This window comes from Syngnathus acus, chromosome 13 (genome assembly GCF_901709675.1).
Source record: "Syngnathus acus chromosome 13, fSynAcu1.2, whole genome shotgun sequence".
Classification (NCBI taxonomy): domain Eukaryota; kingdom Metazoa; phylum Chordata; class Actinopteri; order Syngnathiformes; family Syngnathidae; genus Syngnathus; species Syngnathus acus.
Window position 1 is genome coordinate 14913494 of NC_051098.1, and position 18970 is coordinate 14932463.

The window sequence follows — 18970 nt, forward strand, 5'->3', positions numbered from 1 at the left end:
GTCAAAGTGAAGTCACAGAGATCATCGACTTTTGTTGAGAAGGATTACCTTATCTCGGTCGACGGCGGCAGCGGCGGCTCTGTCGTCTCCAGCGTGCGATTAGCTGTCATTGTTTAACAATGCAATCCGTGCCTATAACAACCCGGCTTCTTAAATCCACTTTCTAAATGTTCTCAGAGTGGATGAATACAGCTCTGTTGGAATAAAAAAAAAAAACGGCCATTGTAATTTGGAAATGGACATTGTAGTCTACCGCTAACCTACACTGGCGATTTCAGGGTTAGATATTGGCTCCTCTCCTAAGCTCCACTCTGTGCTCAAATTAGCATTAGCGGTAGCCACAGTTTTGTTTTGACGACTTTAGACAAATATATGCTGTCTTTTTCCCCTTCAGAAGAAAAACAATGTATTATCTGTGCTTTGACCAACTTATTTGCTAACCAAAACAGCAGCATGTGGAAATGGCCTCTTGACACGTTGACTCGACATGTGCGCAGCGCTTCATATTTATGTTCTAGTGAGCTCTCAAGCTTATTTGTTCTTGTTTCTCCACAAAAGCCCTTTCTTTCGTTTCACTTGTTGTATGAATTTGACCTTGGGAAATAAATTGTATATAAAACTGTTCCCCAATCCAGATAATGCGCAAAATCTAGCAGATGAGCAGAGCATCCATATGCGTAGGATGTCCTTTGGACTTCAAAAGCCCTCTTGAAGCACCAGAGACAATTTCATTGCATTTGCGTCAGCACGGCACAAAAATAAAACCTCAACTCTGAAACTCGGGCTAAAGTCTTGTAGCGTCTACCCGGAGTTATTGCTTCCTCTTTGATTTTATCCATTTTTTCACCTGCATATCTCACCTTCCTGTCTTTTGTTTGCTTTTCCACCTGCGTCTTATCAAGCTTGTAAGCCCCGCCCCTCCTCTCTGTCCAGTAGCCAATCAGCTGCTTTCCCTCTATTCAGTTTTACTGCCCTTATTACCTTTGTTCTGCATCGCTGTTTACCCGGTTTGCTTCCTTATTGTTCAAACGTCAACTCAGGCAGGTTTTGCTTCCCTTGTTGTTGTTTCTCGCGCCCAAAGAGCCGCAGATCAACTCGACTCCGTGCAGTTTTTCAGTGTATTAAAGTGTATTCCATGTGTTTAAATGCCAACAAGCCCCATTTGTAAATCCAGGTATTGTATTGAAAAATGCCACTGCAAGGTTTCTGAAAATGTAATAAATGCATTCCCACTGCTAAAGCGCGCTAACAAGCAAGGACATCACATTTTAAAATGCCAGCAACGCTTTTGGATATATTTGATGTCTGTGTAAAAAAAGATTGATTATGACCTTGCTGAACACAAAAGTAAAACTATAAAAAAAAGTCACAAAATAGGAATGAAACAACGATGCTTGTGCTAATAATAATAATCAAAATGTGGGGGGAAAAATTCTGTCAATATGAGGGTAAAGTTATTGCTTTTATTTCAACTTTATTCTTATAACTTTAATTTACTTAAGTTTAATTTTTTTCTCCTAGTATGCCAATTTTCCCCCCAAAAATATGACCCATATATTCTCAAAATATTACTTTTATTCCCATTGATTTTAATTAATCGAGTAATTTGATCAATTTTGATTATTGATTCTAATGACTTTTGACTAAAGGTGGTTGGCTATATTAAATCAAATAAACCTGGCTGTATCTTCTTTTGTGAAATGAAACTTCTGTCTTTTATCGACTGTTTCCTCCTGGCTGGCTGTCATCGTGCCAATTTATTTCTACACGCAGTGTTGCTTGTGTCCGCCGGAGCATTCTGCTGTGTCCCAAAAAAAAACCGGAAAAAAAAAACCCATCATCCCAGCAAAGCTTTGAGCTTTGACACATTGCTTCAACCTCAAATTACTCAAGTTTTTCGATTAATCGTTTCAATCGATTAATCGCCTTACACTCTTATTGCAACAATCCCAACAATTTCTCACATAGTTTAGCATTTTTAAACTTCAAAATTGAAGGAAATTGCGAAGCAAATTAGAGCAGCTCATCTTTTTTCATCTATTTAAAGTCTGCTGCTTTACAACACAGGAAGCGGAAGCGTTTAGCGTCTGTCGTTTAGACTTGAATACGATGTGACGCGATGAATAACAGCCACTCTTTAATGTGTCTTTAGTTTCCTCTTAGTGCAAGGACATTACTCTTCTCCCAAAACGCGTTTGGGGACTGACTACTCTGTCCTCTTAGATTGAACTTAAGTGCCGATGAGCTGTTTCATATTCAAGCTTTCACTCTGGATGAGCTGACAGCCACTCGTGAGCACAGCTCCCAGAGTCCTCGCGCTTGGTCCCCGTGAAAAAGTTAACGAGAATAACTGCTCATTATCAGTTGGGCCACGCTAGCCTCTGGTTCCCTGCAGCCTTCTACCTCTTAACCCTCGTCGCATCCAATCCAAGGCTCCTCCTTGCCAGCACTTTGTCTCCATGGTGATGTTGTGAATGGAAATTTAGGCCAAGAGGTTTTTTTTTTTTGTATGTCTATCTGATGGGAGTTCTTTAATTATAAGTGCTATTCACTTGAGTCAAATACTAAATGAAGTCGTGTGAATTATTAAATTTGGTGGTGGAAATGATAGAGTAGAATACACAGAAATAAATATATATTAAAAAAACATTTGGTATTTATTTGAATGCTCATCACTAATTCAATATAAAAATACGTTATCTTTTTTTTTTTAAAATGATCATTTATTCATCATTTTAAAAACATGTCCCGTCCCTTTGTGTCCTCACAGCAAGCAGCCTGGAGACGGTGGTGGGCATGTACGGCCAAACGTTGGAGATTCCGTGCAACAAAGGAGCCGTGAAAGCGGAAGATGTTCTGATGACAAAGTGGAAATATGTAAGTTGGCGGGGGGAGGTCAGTGGATTCAAAACGTTCGAGTCCGTCTGACACCCAAGGTCCGACACCCATTTATCATGTCGGAGCCACGCCCAGTCTGAGTGCATTTGTGGTGCACCGGAGCGTGCGTCTGTTTCTCAATGTGACAGTTGTGTGTGTGTGTGTGTCTGTGTGTGTGTATGTGTGTTCCTCATGTCTTTGGCAACAAAATCTCCCCAGAATAAAGGGGATGGACACGGAGGAGACCTGCTGGTCAGAACGAAAACCGAAAGCGTCTCCATTATCGCCACGGATGAATACAAGGGCCGCATCAACATGGCCGCCAACTCCAGTCTGCTACTGTCTAACGCCAAGCTGAGTGACCAGCGCACTTTTACCTGCATGGTGGTGCTCAGCTTAGATATCTACGAGTACCCGGTCAACGTGGTTGTCTACAGTGAGTCGCGTCAACAGTTCCCGGAGTGTTCAAAATTGGAAGCTGTTAATGTGAATTTCCAAGCTAGTTTCCAAATTGGAATATTTTGGAAACCACGCCCTAATAGAAATTCAAAGGATTTCCCGTCTGTGTGACCTTTTTGGAGTGCATGCTGCCACTCGGATCATCAATATATTTATAACTGTTTGTATTACAGAGGCGCCCGCAGGAGTGGAGATTTCTGACAAGGCACCAGAGCTGGAGATCGGCAAACCTACCAAGGTGTTTTTTTCTTTTTCATTCCCTGTGTGACAAACGTTACTTATACCGACATCTTTTTTTTTTTTTTTTTTTTTTTTAAACATCAAGGGAAACTCCCCCCTCCCTCCCCTCTCTTGAGGCGTTGTGGTGACCATGTTACTACAGTAATGAGCCCTTTTGAAGTGGTGCTCATGAATTAGTAAGCAGCACATCCCACGCCGCTGCAATTAGAATTCCCGCAGGACCAGAGAAATGTCTTTGGGCGTTTCATGGTCCATTGCGTAGAATATCCTCAAGTTATCAGGAGCCGGGAGGGGGAGGGTTGGCTTTACTGATATTTGCTGAGTGACTTTCGAAGTGTTTTTTTGAGGGATTTTTGTCATGTCGTTCCACAGCTGGCCACTTGTGTCGCAAAAGACGCCAACCCGGCAGCCAACGTCACATGGCTGAAGGACAACAAACCTCTGGTGGATGGCGTCAAAGGTGCGTTCTTTGTTTACAAAAAGGATGCGCTGTCTCCGATTGGTTTTCTCTCCCGTTAAGGTCCTTGAATGGTGTGAATGTCAACGAGTCATTGATTGAGAATTGATCCCACATTAGCTGCACAAAAGTCAGCTATGTGGATCACTACACCGTTTTCCTTATACCGCATCTCATTTGACGCTGTCGATTTTTGCTACTTGGTCCGAGGGCGGCGAGCTGATATCAAATCGGTGACCATTCTTGTTCATTATTCGGTCAATATTTCATCCTTGTGCTGTCATTGTGATATCTGTTGATACCCGATGACTAAAACAAGCACACATGCTAACGTTAGCCTAGCTTGGACATAGATTATCATACTGTTATTGTTGACTTGACTGATTTGTTTAATGCCGCATGGAAAACTGACTGCCCCGGAGTCTGTTCGTCCTAGTCTGGAGTTCCTCGTGAAGTCTATTTGTAGTGTACATCAAAAGAGAACGAGTCAACAGAATTTCCACATGGGGCTGAAGTTCTAAATTTGCGATCGCGTCTTTGTGACGGCTCGTCGTTTGTTTATCGGCGCAGGCGTTTCCATCCGAGGCTCGGTGCAGGTTGACCCCGTGACCGGCCTGTCCAGCACCTCGTCCACGCTGGAGTACTCGGCTACCAAAGAGGACGCCGACGCACAGTTCTCGTGCAGCGCTCGGCACCAAGTTGGCAAGGAGTTGATGTCATCCGAGCTCACTTTCACCATCACATGTGAGTCGACCGACTTTCTTCGTTTGGATGCAAAATTGCAAATGTTTCTCTGAGTTTCATCACTGCGGGACTATGAAATAATAATTTCGACTCGTGTTTACCTCCCTTGAATGAAAATGTGTTTTTTCTTCTTTCTTTTTAGAACCAACAGTGTTATACGGGTTATCTGAAAAACTTTTTGGTCCTCCCGTGTTGCGGGGATGAGCCGGCAAAACAGGATTAATGCAAAAGCGCCATTAAATATTGAAGCTGCTTGCTCGCTGTGGCCTCCAAATAAGCGGGTGCACTTTCACACAAGGGGTCTGTCAAAGACTCAGCGCAAACTGAATTTTGCCTCGCGTTTTGAAAAATATTTTTTTGGGCCAACAACTACCATCCAAATATGTTTTGTTTTGCTGGCTTGGCACCTTTAAGAGCACCTCATTGTCACGGCTTACTATTTGCTCCCAGACTCCACGGAGAACATCATCCTTCAAGTGATTGCCCCAGAACCTCTGCTGGAAGGCGACAACGTGACCCTCAAATGCGTAGCGGATGGCAACCCGGCGCCGACCAGCTTTAACTTCCACCTGAAGGTACCGCTGATGAGCCAAAGTCTCACACGGTGTCGTTAATCAGCGGACCACCCCGAGCTAATCAGCGGCTATTGTGCGTGTGTGTTTGCAGGGCGATGTCATCCCGGTGAAAAATACAAATACATACACCCTCGCTCATGTCTCCCGTGACACCACCGGTGAATACCAATGCTCCCTAATTGACAACCCCGCCATGATGGCTTCCAAGGACGTCACAGTCAATTGTAAGACATCACGCCGTGTTTGTCTGAAAAATGACTGTCATTTTTCTCCTTTTTTTTATTTTTGGAGCCTCTTGTGTTGCTGTCGAGAGTAAAGCGTGTTTGCCCCGTACCGTTCAGATCTCTTGGTCTTCGTACTTTGTTGTGTCATTCTCCGCTAATAAGCCGCGGTGCAACAAAAGAAGTGGAGTTAATAATAGAAATATCTCCGAGCTTGTCAGAGACACGAGCCGTCTTTTCTCCATCCTCTCACGTCTTTGTCTCTCTCAGACCTAGACATCAATTTAAGCCCCACTGGGAACGTCATCAAGACAGCCGGGGAGGCCTTGGAGCTGTCTTTTCAGATCGACTCTTCGGGCGAATCAAAAGTCTCCTGGACCAAGGTAAAAAAAACAAACAAAAAAAACAACTCGGGCTGTCGAAAGCGTCTGCCTCAAAGAATAGTTTACTCTTGAAACGAAAAATACTATTTTGTTCTAATCAGGACAATGTCAAGCTGGACAAAGAGCCCAAGTTTAACAAGCTGAAGTACTCCGATTCTGGCCTCTATGAGGGTGAGGTGGAGATGGGGGCACTCCGCAGGAAGGTTTCTTTTGACCTGGTTGTTGAAGGTACGGACTCAAATTGTATGTCGAAATGCCCATTTTCAATAAAGACCTATTCACAAGAAAATATCTAATTCATAATTATTTGTCACATTTTAATTGTCATATCAGTCAGGCTGAGCTCAGCTTGTCTCCTCGGTAGCTTCGCCTCAGGAAAGCCATATTTTATTCAAACGGAAAGGAAACGTTGCTTTCGATTAGCACAAATTAGCATGCCCTCTCATTTTTTGCATACAAAAAGATGAAGGGGGGAAAGAAAAATGACCCTTTGTGATTTCTTTGCATTTCTGTGCCCAGCTGTCCAGGAGCTGTTGCCAGGCAACCAGCTGAGACTCTACAAAGTCCCTGACAGCTATAGAGTTAACAAAAAAACTGGCAGGATTAGGCAAATGATGTCCTTTTGACTAATTAGTGGTCTTTGCCAAGTTTATTATCACTGCTGTTCACTCTTTTGGGTTGAAACGGGAGGTTGACAGTTTCAATCATCAAAAAAAAAAAAGAAGTGAACACTTCTGGCTATTGCTTTGAGCTCTGCACTTTATATTGGATGTGTGTGTGTGAATGAAAAAGGAACATCACAAGAGCGTCGTGTTTGTTGCAGGCGCTCCAGTGATCAAACAGCTGTCCAAACACCGTAGTGAAGATGGTCAACATAAAGTCTTGATTTGTGAGGCCGAGGGCTCTCCAAAGCCATCTGTTTCCTGGAGCATCAATGGCACCTCGGTATGTACACACACACACACACACACACACACACACACATAGTGCCACAGTGGCGACGAGAGAAATTGTTTTCATTCCTTTTTCTCTGGAAACTATACAAGCAAAAGCAAAAGGAGGGTTGTGATCATAAATGTTTTTCTGTTTTTGTTTTTTTTGTTGATTTTTCTTTCTCCAAAAAGCAACACAGCAGTCAGCTGTGCCGCCAATTTGGGATCGCAAAACCAATTAGCCGTATTGTCACCGTTACCAAGGTTACGTGAAGATCAATAGCTCTTTTCCCCTATTTTGGATTTGATAATCTCTAATAATGAAGAAAGGAATTGATTGTTGAGACATTTTTTACAATGTAGAAATACGCTGATAACCTGGAAAGTCTTTTTTTTTTTTGCAGACATCTGGTGTTTCACTTGATGTATTTTAAGAAATCAAACGCATATTTGAGTTAAAACATATCATTCGCACGAGACAGAAGAGCGTCATTGTCAATTTGCTTTGACGCCTGCTGTCCATATGAAAATGTGTTCTTATTATGTCTGACATATCAACGTTCACACCACAAAATGAGATGGGGGGGGGGGGAAATGCTTTTACAACGCTAATGTCACTCAGTCTTTTTCAGGAAAACCAAGTCTATTCATATTTTTAAAATTGTTGATGAACGTGTGAAAGTATGAAACATCACCCATGACGTTTTCCGTATAATGAATAAATAGTATCAGTTAATGTCGTTTCATTTGAAAATTACATTTTTAATTTGATTCATGTAAAACATATTTTAAGGAAATAACATTACTCTTTCCTGTAAAATGACGTTTGTCCTGTATGATTCTAACTTTATTTAATGACAAAACTTTCTTAAATCTACACCTTTATTCAGTACAATTCTTCTCTAAGAGTATTAAGGACCTATTGGAGGGGCTGCCTTTTACTCGTAAAATCTCTTTTATTTTCAATAACTGAGCATAAATGAGACGTGGCCTGAAGAAAGGAGCGGATTTTCCAAAAGCATCACCCACCCCCCCCTCCTATCTTCACTGGATGATCCTGATGAGCGCCACATTGCCTTTTGTTTGGTTTTCTTTCCACCTGCAGCTGTCGCACCTGTGAACATATCCGATCCTGGCAATTCGAGGCAGGTGCACCCTTGGAAAGCACAAACAAGCTTAATTTCTCCCAGGCACGATCACCTTGTTGACACAAAGTAAAAATCCCGCTTTTTTTTGGTTTTTGTTTCTTCACTTAGTGTACCTGAGAGGCGACTGACAGGACAAAAGTGTCAACGCGGGCAGAGTGAATTACATCCGTGACCTCGAGGGGCTTTGGTCTGGAAATCTATTTGCGCGGGATAATTTTCTTTGCTTTAGTCCAAGCTGCACTCAAAGGGTGTTGCTTATTCTTTTGTGTGTGTGTGGTTTTTTTTTTTTTTGTGTGTGGTATCGGCTTCAGCGCTTCCGGGCATACACTTGAACGAGAAACTCAAACTGGTTGAACATTGCCTCCTAGTGGTGCTTAAAAGCACTCGCCATTTTGTCAACGTCCCAGGTTACAAGAGTCATTCCTCAAATAACACTCGCACAGTTCTCCTTTGTGCTTTAATTCATTATTATTAAATGTAGGTGTTATTGGAGAAGACATGCCGCCATTAAAAAAACGATCTTCTCTGAAAAGGCAAATGAACCGTGCTGCAATTTTCTCTCCCCCCCCCCACAGCATGATGAAAGTCCCTTCGTCAATGGCAAGGTCACGCACAAAATCACGGTGGTGCCCACTGTCAACCTGACCGTCTCCTGCACCGTGTCCAACGAATTTGGCGAGGACACGCGGGACATCAATGTGTCGTCTCGTAAGTACGCCGTAGCCCACCCGGTGGCGTCATCCGCTAAGCCGCCTTCATCGGCGCTTCCGCTCCACCGACGCAGCTGTCCAATCCGCTCGCATGCTGACTCAACATTATGACACTTATCATTATTCACTTTCATTAACTGCTTTTTTTTTCTTCACTGGTAAACAAATATGTACTAACAATAACACAATGTGGACAAAAGTATTGGGGCATTTAGCATTTACAAACACCGTAAATGTTCAGTAATTGTGGTTAATTACGAAGGCTTCTACCACACTAATTAAGTGATGACTTTTTTCAGGTATGTCAAAATACTTTTGTCCATCATCACAAATAACTTGCATGCCAACCGTCTCATCCTAAACGATTGCTGAGTCACTGCCGTATCCTCTTTTCCCGCTGAGTCATGTCTGCGCGGGTGTGTGTTGGGATGCTGGGACTCAAGTCGACTCGTCCTCTCTCTGATTCGAAACTCCTGCATGCAGACAGTAGACTAGACGTAGTAGCCTTAGACGTCATTTTTGCCTTGGTTGAACGATAATTTTCATTTCGTATCTGATTTCAGTATTTGAGGAGGTGAGAGTGGATAAACGAGGTAAGTCGTAGACGTCTTTTTGCATGTGGTGGAAGCGGCCGGAGAGCAAATGTTGTCTGAAAGAAAGCGATACGTGCGGAATACTGATACACGGAAGGAACGGCGCCACCAGCATCCTGGCAAACATGACCCATTTTCCTGCTGGCTGAACAAATTACGTCACAAACAGGATTGCTGTCATTAACATTTACCCCAGCGAGTCATAATCACGTACAGTGGCAGTGTGTCCATCCAGCCAACGCGTTTAGGGTTCAACTTCCTGTTTGTGGTCAGGAAGGTCCGCACTGGCGCGTGACCGTCAGCGGCGTGACGCCGGCGTTTGTTTTGTGTCACGCAGACCAATCGGACGACGCCGATCAAACCAAGTTGGTGGTCGGGGTGGTGGTTGGACTTCTCATCGCCGCCATGGTCATTGGGCTGGCTTACGGGATCTACCAGAAGAAATCCAAGTGAGTCGTAATTGCGACCACTATGCGGTCGAGTGGAATATGTTCGTGCGATCACATCAACAAATGTATTTTGTACTTATGAGGCTCGGGAATCATGTCAGCTAGCATTTTTAGCCCAAATAACACGCCTACTGTATCTTTGCGTGTGTGCGGCTTTAAAAGCCGGTGAGTGCCGTGGGTGTCAGCTTAACCAAATGTGCCGCCCTCATTAGACAAGGCAGCTGGAAGACCGGCGAGAAGGAGAACGGCTCCTCCGAGGAAGAGAGAAAGCTGGAGGAGAAGGTGGAGGAGAACAGCCAAAAAGCCGAAGTGTAGAGAAACGCCCGAGCCGCCTGCCATCCGTTGGGAATGTGAAAGGTACGCAAACTCGCGCACTCGTCACAACCCGTGTCAATTCCTACTTACGTTGTCGTCCTTTGCAGTGAGAACATGGAACTTTGCACGTTTCTCCTCCTCACCTCATCTCTTGAGAAAAGAAGAAAAAAAAATGTGTACATTACAATGAAGACAGCTTGGATTTGATTTCAGGGAGAATTTGACTACAAATCCAATCCCACTCTGGAGGAAAAAAAAAAAAGCAGACAATTGGATACTGTATGTGATCTACATGCACTACTTGACACGCGCGCGCATATACACAGTTGTAGCTCTGTCTTCTGTTAGCAGTCATGTTTGTTAGAAAGGAACTTTTTTGGTTAGTTGCTGCAAGTGAAATCACTTCTAGACCAGTTTTGCCTTTGCTGTAAAGATGTGTGGAAAGCGCATCGTGTCTTGTTATGTCATCTGCTTTTTTTTTTTTTTTTTGCTTTTTTAGGATGTATATACATCTGTTTGTTCATTCGTGGCGTAGAGAAAGGACTAAAGGGTTATAACTGATGTTGGTCTTGGCGAGGATGCGCCATTTATAATTTTTTTTTCCAAATGTACTGTGCAGTGGCGGCGGCCGCCACCGAGCAGGTAGATTGATCCCGGCGAGTGATGTCCATGTCACTTGCCCTTTCAAGGAAATCTACCCGCTCGGGTCTTCATTTTTGAGTTTGAGTTGTCACTGCTGGATCTCAAAATGGGACGATTCCATTGTGAAGTATGAGTTTTATTTTGTCGTTGTTGCTGTTACTATTTATGTTGTGCAAGAAAAAGAGCTTTTTTCCCAAGTTTTGAATTGTTGATGAAACCACGCTTGCAGACTTGAGACGTATCTTAGTTAATTTCTGATTTGAAAGCATCCAATTGGAAGAATGACCAAAGAAAGTGAACATTGCCATGCAAGTATTGTAAATATCTGTTTTGTTTTTTGTACTTTTGTTTAAAATAAAGTGTACATTTGGAAAACATGGCCACTGTTTTATTTTTTTATTTTTTTATTGTGTGTGTGTGTGTGGGGGGGGGGGGTTATTGCCATTCAACAGCATTTAAAAAAAAAAAAAAAAGTTTCTTAAGTTAATACCGGTATGTTGGGGACCCCCTTACTTAGATGACACAAAAGCACCAATGATTAGCCACCTCCTTCAAATAAACCCCTTTTAACAATTAAACTTTGCTGACAATTTATGACTGTTTAAGCTTTTGTGGAGGTCTGAGCTCTGTGACATCCTTTGTGGTACTGGAGCTACTAAAAGGGGTAATAAGTAGCTGGATTCAGATCAGCAATTAGTATAATTGGACATGAAGATAGGCTATGGAAGTACATGATCATTATATAGAGTTGCGTGATCATTAAAATACGAATCTTTTACATGATCATCACCAGTGAAATTGCTGCCGATGTACAAAATAAACTACAAATCAAAAGAATGAATAACAATACATCTGTTTTTAAAGCACTTTACTGGACACACAAGGACACTTTACAGTTCATACAAAGGCCAGATTGTTAATTGCAGAGTGTATGTATGCTATCTCGCTCTCTCTCTATGTGTGTGCGCGTGCGTCACAGTCAGAATTCAACGATTTTATCAGTTTTTTTTAATCCAGAGATGTACCTAATAAAGTGTCCAGTGAAATCTTGCTCTTCAACCAATTTGAATCTCTGCTGCCATCTTGTGGTCAATAATAGACTTCACTGTTAGCACACGTCTGCAATTTTGTTAGGTTGTAGTGATTTCTTTAAGATTTTTATTTTTTTTCTTAAGGTATTGCGTTGAAAACAGTTAATCAAATTGCAAGCTCATGAAGTAGACCTGTTTTTTGTAAATAAGAAAAATAGTCGAATACCAAACAATACTGTTCTTAGTTGTGAGAAAATTAAATATTGTATTCAAATTAAAGAGAACATTCTGTTAATGTATTATGGTGACTTCTATGATTAGCCACGCCACATGTCACATTTTTACAATATTTCCATATAATTCAGTATTTCTTTCAGATACAAATGTCTAATTGTAATAATTCAAGGGAAATTATATTACATAGTATTTCTGTCTGAAATCTAATAAAATACAAGCTACAGTATTATAAAGAATATACAAAACACCTATAAAAAATAAAAAGAAGCTTTTTTCCAATATAAATGGCTGCGTAAAGTTAATAAAACTTCTCTTTGTACATATATCTGCTGAAGTGTAGCCACAAGTAAAAAAAAAAAAAATCCAATGAAGTTACGCGTAAGGCGCTGTGGAAGAGTTTCTCTGTCCTCTTTGGCCAGTTACATTTTCTTCGTCATTGGTGCATCCGGGTACTTTCGGGTTTTGATTGACAGTTGCCATGGCAACAAGCGAGCGCATCGCCATTTTGTCAGGAGTTTTTTTTTTCCTCCCCCCACCCCCCCCCCCCCCCCCCCTTCCAGCTTCAGTCTTTTTCAAATGTTTCTCCCTTCCCGCCGGAATAATGCTGTCAGTGGATATACATTTGACGTTTTCGGATAACGAGATGCGTCTAATGGATCGAGTGAAGAAAATCAAGAGGCCGACGTTTTAACGCGGTAGAAATAATTAGGCGGCGCCGCCGCGAAAGTCGGCTTGTCCGCGTCTGTGGTCCACCGGGCCGGTTCACTGCGCAGGTTTGGACCGCGCGCCATTTTGTGAAAATTGACACAAAATTCCAAAGCGGAATTACCGGAGGACGCGGTGTCCGTTTGGGCTTTCAAACACGCCGAATCCACCGTCGCCGTCGCGCCGCTCGAGGAGGTCGACGCGAATTTGACAAAAGACTGCGTAAAAATCGCTTTGACGTAGCATTTATTTAGCGGCGGGGGCTAACGATTGTTAGCTCGAGGCTAGCCCGGGACAGGTCGCTAACGTTAGCCGCGTTCATTTTGTCAACTAGCACTAGCCCGATTCGCTAAAGCTTAGCCACTAACTTATGCGTGCTAGTCAACGCTAGCATGTTGCTAGTCATCAGCTGATGGTAACGTTCCTCCCGATCGTCGATCCCCCGTCCAAAATGGAGTGTTTATTAGAGCTGCCTGGCAAATAATTGTCATATTTGCCCGTCGGAAGACGGACGCCGGATTGGATTTAACGTGATCATTCCTCGCTAACCGTGCAAAGGGAGGGGAGAATCTCAAGCTGGATAAGTTTCCTCATCATACAGGTTATTGGACTTTAAATGAAGATCGTGCCATCAGAGGTGAGCGGCTACTACATTTATTTGGTTTTTCTTTTAAACGGGATGCAGCCTTGTGCTTCGTGCGGATTGTTTTGTATGTATAAATCAAAATCGATGATGGATCTGTGAACGGTAGCTCAACCGCGGTACATGGCGGGGCTAGCTAACCCATTCGTGGGGCTGAAAGTCGAAGTGTTAAATGAGGACTATTTTCCATTTCGAAGGCGTTCTAAAAAAAAAAGGGGGGGGGGCGGCTGTGTGTGGAGAGTCATGCTGGTACCGCTAACATTAACCCTGCGGTATTACAGTGTCATTGTGCGATCGGGCTTTTTATAACACACACGCACGTCTTTATTTTAAACCTGGATTGGTTGAATTATATACATATGTGTGTGAGAGCTCGTCTAGCCTTCATGTTGCTAATGCCCGAGTGCTAATTCAACGAAGCCCTTGGCTAATGGTTAACGTTGACTTGTTGACGAACCAGCTGAGTGGGCCCCAACAACCCGCTGGCTCAATTGAGCACAGCGTCACTAGCTAAAGCCTTCCTGTCCACCACCGATGGATGGATGGATGGATGGATCGCATCGGATCACTAGACGAATCCCCTCGGAAGGACGACATGCGTTTACGGGGGACCAGAATAGCACTGAATATGCGTTCTAATAATTTCCAGCCATGACGAAATTCGCCCCTTCGTCTGTAAGTACACCGCTACCCACAGCCGCGGTCGTTATTACATATATAGATGGATATTTGCGGGCTGGTTTAAGATTTTGGAATGCAGTCTGATGGGGGGGCCTATTATAGAGGTCACTAATATGATATCATGATATAGATATATATCTATATATCTATCTATCTATATATATCTCTCTATATATATATATATAGTGCACCTTCAAGGCCTCTGTGGATTGTTGAGACAGAAAAGGAACTGTTCAGATGCAGCCAGTCCTGAACAGATATATCAAGATAATTTCCACCCCAAAAAAATGAAGCAGTGTGCTCCTATTTTTGGAGGGAATGTAGTGTTAAAACCAAACAATCTGTGTGATTGTAACTCCAGTCCATACAGACAAGAAAATCTACTCTGCAGACTTTTATATCTCCAAAGTAGACTTTTTAAAGTTTGAACTCAACTCGCTGGACATCCTACAACTCATAGACAGACTTAAACCAACTAAAACTAGTAGAGGACGTCTCATTATAAACACACACACACACACAAAACTAGTGATAATAATGTGCTTTTATTCCTTGTAGTTGGTTGTCTGCTGGACTCTCCTGCCAGGATGATATGACATTTTTGCACAAGATGCATCCAGGTTAGCGGTTGTTGTGTGTTTACATCTCTCTCTATATCCTCTTCTACTAAATGGGAAGCGGTGAAGTTAAGTTCCTCCCTGTCGCGGTGCTCTTCTCCAAATTTGCATCACGCTGTTATGTGGGACAAAGATGCAGCGCAGTTGAACTTTTCAGTGCATTAGGTGATTACCTGTAGTGGTTTTTAAAGCTAGCAAATGGAAGCTAACATGTCGAAGAATTGCAAAGAAATGTTCCATTTAAACCAGGTCGTCATGTATGTATTTATAAGTGGAGCAGAAGGCATCTTGTGTTACACCTTGTGTGCGCCTTTAAATACAGCCTTTGCCTGCGCGCTCTCGTCTTGCCGTCCGTCGCCTGCCTTTATTGCTTGTCGCTGGGCTGGCCGTGTATTTTGAGGCGCTCCCCGGGCTGGCTCAGCTTTCCAACGCTCTCGTCGCGAGTGTAGCTTTTGGGGCTGTGCGGCTATTTTGCCGTCAGCCTCTCGTGTCGAAAGCGGCGTCTAAGTATGCCAAAGTTCAATTTGATTTCTTGTTTATTTCTTGTTTTCTCATTGGAAAATGGGAGCCGCTCTGCCCTGGCAACAAAAGTAGGCTATTTGCATACCGCCTTGTGATTGGCCTGTGCGTTGATGGGCTTGCCAAATCACGCTGTATCTCTGTGGTGATAGGCTATGCTAATTAGGTGCTGTTGCTGGGATTCTGAATAGTGGTTACTGTGGAGCGCTGCTGAATTGTGTTGTGTGCTGAGAGATGCTGATAGCTCAACGTGCTATTTCATATTTTTTTTTTCCCCCCCCCCATTCCTTCTGCCTTAAAATGAAGGATGATTCACTGTACAGTATGCCGGGCCTTTCTTTTCACCCCTTTTTACTCTGCAGCCTGCTCATGCGCTGCCCTTTTTCTCCTTGCATCTTGCTCATGCAACCAATAGGATTTATTTTACTCGTTCAATTTGATGCTTTAAAAGCAACGTGTTAATTTTGTCGCATATATGCCATTTCACTGCGATTATCCTCCTCCCATTTTGTCTGCAAATCTGTCAGTTCGGCTGTATCACACTGATCATTTCAATACACGCGTCAATATTAAATATTGCTTACATTTCATTTTTGCACCGTTTTTCCCTCATTTAAGAGCACACATGCAGATCTATGCTTACCTGTTGGAAAAGCAAATGAGTAGTTGATCTATGAATACAGGGCACATTGTCCTGTATGTCGTGTGTGTGAAAAGTAAATACTACCCCTCTGCATTGTAATGACACATTGTCATGGTTAGTCTCTTTGTTTTGATGGCATATCTCGCCGGCGCGGCGACTCAAGGCAAGGTGCTAATGTCTTGCAGGAGGAGAGACTTCAGCATGCAAACCTTCGTCTGTCCGGCTTGCGCCCTCTTTTTCTTTACACACTGCTGGTCTTCAGATGGCTGCTCCAATGCCCCATACGCACCAGCAGTACAGTGAGCGCCACCAGCCAAGCACTGACCAATCTGTTACGGTCTTACCGTACAGCGACCAGACGACACAGCTCACTGCCAATCAGGTACAGGGACACATCCCAAGTAGCTCCAAAGCGCCGCTCAATAACGGTGGCGCTTGAATTGTTGACCAAAGGACAAACATGTCATTTATGATCTGTTATGTAACATTTTTGATACTTCAGAGGCACATGCCCCAGTGCTTTCGTGACCCAACTTCAGCTCCCCTGAGGAAGCTCTCCATTGACCTTATCAAAACATACAAACACATCAATGAGGTCAGTCGGAGCATTCTGAAGCAATGACATGAATCCCAAATTAATGTTGTTGTTGTTGTTGTTTCTTTCCGCCCCTAAACTTTGTTTTTCTTTCTCCCTTCAGGTGTATTATGCAAAAAAGAAGCGGCGGCACCAACAGGGTCAGGGCGAAGACTCCAGTCACAAAAAAGAAAGGAAGGTCTTCAATGATGGCTATGACGATGATAACTATGACTACATCGTCAAGAATGGGGAGAAGTGGATGGACCGATATGAGATTGATTCCTTGATAGGAAAAGGATCATTTGGACAGGTGGGTACTGCTGCTACGCGTTTGTTAGCTAAGCGTAAATCATCAGCTATTTTCAGTATTTTAACCGTCGTCATTTAAGTCAAACTTTAGCCGACCGTTGAACGTCTTTCTTTTTTTTTTTAGGTTGTGAAAGCGTACGACCGAGCGGAGCAGGAATGGGTTGCAATTAAGATCATCAAGAACAAGAAAGCTTTCCTCAATCAAGCCCAGATTGAAGTGCGCCTCCTAGAGCTTATGAATAAACATGACACCGAGATGAAATACTACATTGGTAAATAAACACTCGCTTCCAATCCGTTCAGTCACACACTCCAAATTCTTGTAACGCCTGGACACAACCGTCTCTTTCCCACAGTTCACCTGAAGCGGCACTTCATGTTTCGGAACCACCTCTGCCTCGTGTTTGAGATGCTTTCATATAACCTGTACGACCTGCTCCGAAATACCAACTTCCGCGGCGTCTCGCTCAACCTCACCCGGAAGTTCGCTCAGCAGCTATGCACGGCGCTGCTGTTCCTGGCCACGCCCGAGCTCAGCATCATCCACTGTGACCTGAAGCCCGAGAACATCCTGCTCTGCAACCCGAAGAGGAGTGCCATCAAAATAGTGGACTTTGGCAGCTCGTGCCAGCTGGGACAACGGGTACCTAATGCTCTTTGGCATGACCGCGTCGCGTGCAGGATTCCAAATGTATACAAAGTGCTAATTGTTTGTCTTTGTCCGTGCAGATATACCAGTATATCCAAAGTCGCTTCTACCGCTCCCCAGAGGTGCTTCTGGGAATGCCCTACGACCTGGCCATCGACATGTGGTCCTTGGGTTGCATCTTGGTGGAGATGCATACAGGAGAGCCTCTCTTCAGTGGAGCCAATGAGGTATATGGAAGACCATTATCCAACAGATCATGTCCACGCCCGTTGTTTTGTCACGTGGGTCAATATCGCCATACCTGCACACCTTTTGTCATTATGAAAATGTGGTGGGACATTTACATTTTAAAGTCTCATTTTATGGGCAGTAGTCACAGGCAGATGCAGAAGTCTCTGAAAATGCGTCTCTTCCTTTGTGACTTTTCTTAATTGGATGTACGTGATTTTTGACAATTTGTTTGATAAGCAACTTGCAATTTACATGTGCAAGTTGTCCAGGCCTGTCTTGAAATGTGTTGAACCTGATTTGTGATGACTTTCTCAGGTGGACCAGATGAACAAAATAGTGGAGGTTCTCGGCATCCCACCTAATCACATAATGGACCTAGCCCCAAAAGCCAGGAAGTTCTTTGAGAAGCTTTCAGATGGTACATGGAGTGTTAAAAAGACCAAAGATGGCAAAAGGGTAAGCGGTGATCTTTACACAATTTCTGAATCCACCAAATAAAATGGAAAAAGATAGGTCACTGTCTTTTCTTTTTCTTTTCCTCGCAGTATAAACCTCCAGCTTCGCGGAAGCTCCACTCCATCCTGGGCGTGGAGACCGGGGGTCCGGGTGGGCGGCGGGCAGGCGAGTCTGGCCACGCTGTCGCCGACTACTTGAAGTTCAAGGACCTGATCCTGCGGATGCTGGACTATGACCCCAAGAGCCGCATCCAGCCCTACTATGCCCTGCAGCACAGCTTCTTCAAGAAGACGGCGGATGAGGGGACCAATACGAGCAGCAGCGTGTCGACCAGCCCCGCCTTGGAGCAGTCCCAGTCTTCGGGGACCACCTCCAGCACCTCCTCCAGTTCAGGTACATGACTCTTGAGAAAATTGAAGAGCGTTTGTTTAGGCGGTACTGCTGTAACACTTTTGATGGCTTCTTTAGGAGGCTCCTCTGGAACAAGCACCAGTGGCAGAGCGAGATCAGACCCCACCCATCACCACTTACACAGTGGAGGACATTTTGGCACTGCCATGCCAGCCATTGATGGAGACAGCCTCTGCCCACAGGTCATACTACATTCTACTACATTCCGATATTGATTGGATTTGAGTAAGGGTTCAGCGCCAATCAATTGGATGTATTTCACTCTTAAGCCGACGTAGCACTTATTTCTTTGAACCGGAGCATCACATGACGCTATCAATCGTTGTCTTTGTCAGCAGGCTCGACAGCCTTACCCGCCTCCGCTGGTGTGGGGAGGCGGCGTCGTACCGGAGTCAGTCACCGGCGAGACCCACCCAGTCCAGGAGACCACCTTCCACGTCCCCCCCCAGCACCCGAAGGCCCTGCATCCCCACTCGCACGCTCATCACCACCACCACGGGCCCATGATGGCCACGC

General features: G+C 43.9%; 2 protein-coding genes across 6 annotated transcripts in view; both read left to right on the top strand.

Annotated features, from left to right (window-relative positions):
• LOC119132192 (CD166 antigen homolog) overlaps nucleotides 1-11120 on the top strand; it is a 31696-nt gene extending 20576 nt beyond the window's left edge. Inside the window, exons 2-16 of one of the 2 annotated variants that reach the window (XM_037267239.1) lie at nucleotides 2771-2877; nucleotides 3097-3313; nucleotides 3510-3574; nucleotides 3949-4036; nucleotides 4604-4777; nucleotides 5228-5352; nucleotides 5444-5576; nucleotides 5844-5956; nucleotides 6058-6184; nucleotides 6780-6901; nucleotides 8612-8744; nucleotides 9310-9339; nucleotides 9677-9788; nucleotides 10001-10145; nucleotides 10211-11120. In XM_037267239.1, the coding sequence (XP_037123134.1) occupies nucleotides 2771-2877; nucleotides 3097-3313; nucleotides 3510-3574; nucleotides 3949-4036; nucleotides 4604-4777; nucleotides 5228-5352; nucleotides 5444-5576; nucleotides 5844-5956; nucleotides 6058-6184; nucleotides 6780-6901; nucleotides 8612-8744; nucleotides 9310-9339; nucleotides 9677-9788; nucleotides 10001-10103 (1649 nt within the window). In that variant the 3' untranslated portion in view covers nucleotides 10104-10145; nucleotides 10211-11120. The remainder of the gene's footprint in view (nucleotides 1-2770; nucleotides 2878-3096; nucleotides 3314-3509; nucleotides 3575-3948; nucleotides 4037-4603; nucleotides 4778-5227; nucleotides 5353-5443; nucleotides 5577-5843; nucleotides 5957-6057; nucleotides 6185-6779; nucleotides 6902-8611; nucleotides 8745-9309; nucleotides 9340-9676; nucleotides 9789-10000; nucleotides 10146-10210) is intronic. The other variant, XM_037267241.1, reaches the window with a different exon arrangement.
• A 1438-nt stretch (nucleotides 11121-12558) lies between these two features.
• Nucleotides 12559-18970, top strand: part of LOC119132309 (dual specificity tyrosine-phosphorylation-regulated kinase 1A-like) — a 7954-nt gene continuing 1542 nt past the window's right edge. Inside the window, exons 1-12 of one of the 4 annotated variants that reach the window (XM_037267458.1) lie at nucleotides 12559-13355; nucleotides 14601-14662; nucleotides 16007-16203; nucleotides 16324-16416; nucleotides 16520-16708; nucleotides 16832-16979; nucleotides 17064-17350; nucleotides 17437-17583; nucleotides 17903-18043; nucleotides 18133-18436; nucleotides 18512-18636; nucleotides 18793-18970. The exon at nucleotides 18793-18970 is cut by the window's right edge and continues 1542 nt beyond it. In XM_037267458.1, the coding sequence (XP_037123353.1) occupies nucleotides 14635-14662; nucleotides 16007-16203; nucleotides 16324-16416; nucleotides 16520-16708; nucleotides 16832-16979; nucleotides 17064-17350; nucleotides 17437-17583; nucleotides 17903-18043; nucleotides 18133-18436; nucleotides 18512-18636; nucleotides 18793-18970 (1837 nt within the window). In that variant the 5' untranslated portion in view covers nucleotides 12559-13355; nucleotides 14601-14634. Of the gene's footprint in view, nucleotides 13356-13631; nucleotides 14037-14600; nucleotides 14663-15013; nucleotides 15250-16006; nucleotides 16204-16323; nucleotides 16417-16519; nucleotides 16709-16831; nucleotides 16980-17063; nucleotides 17351-17436; nucleotides 17584-17902; nucleotides 18044-18132; nucleotides 18437-18511; nucleotides 18637-18792 lie in introns of those variants that run through there. The other 3 variants (XM_037267457.1, XM_037267459.1, XM_037267460.1) reach the window with 3 other exon arrangements.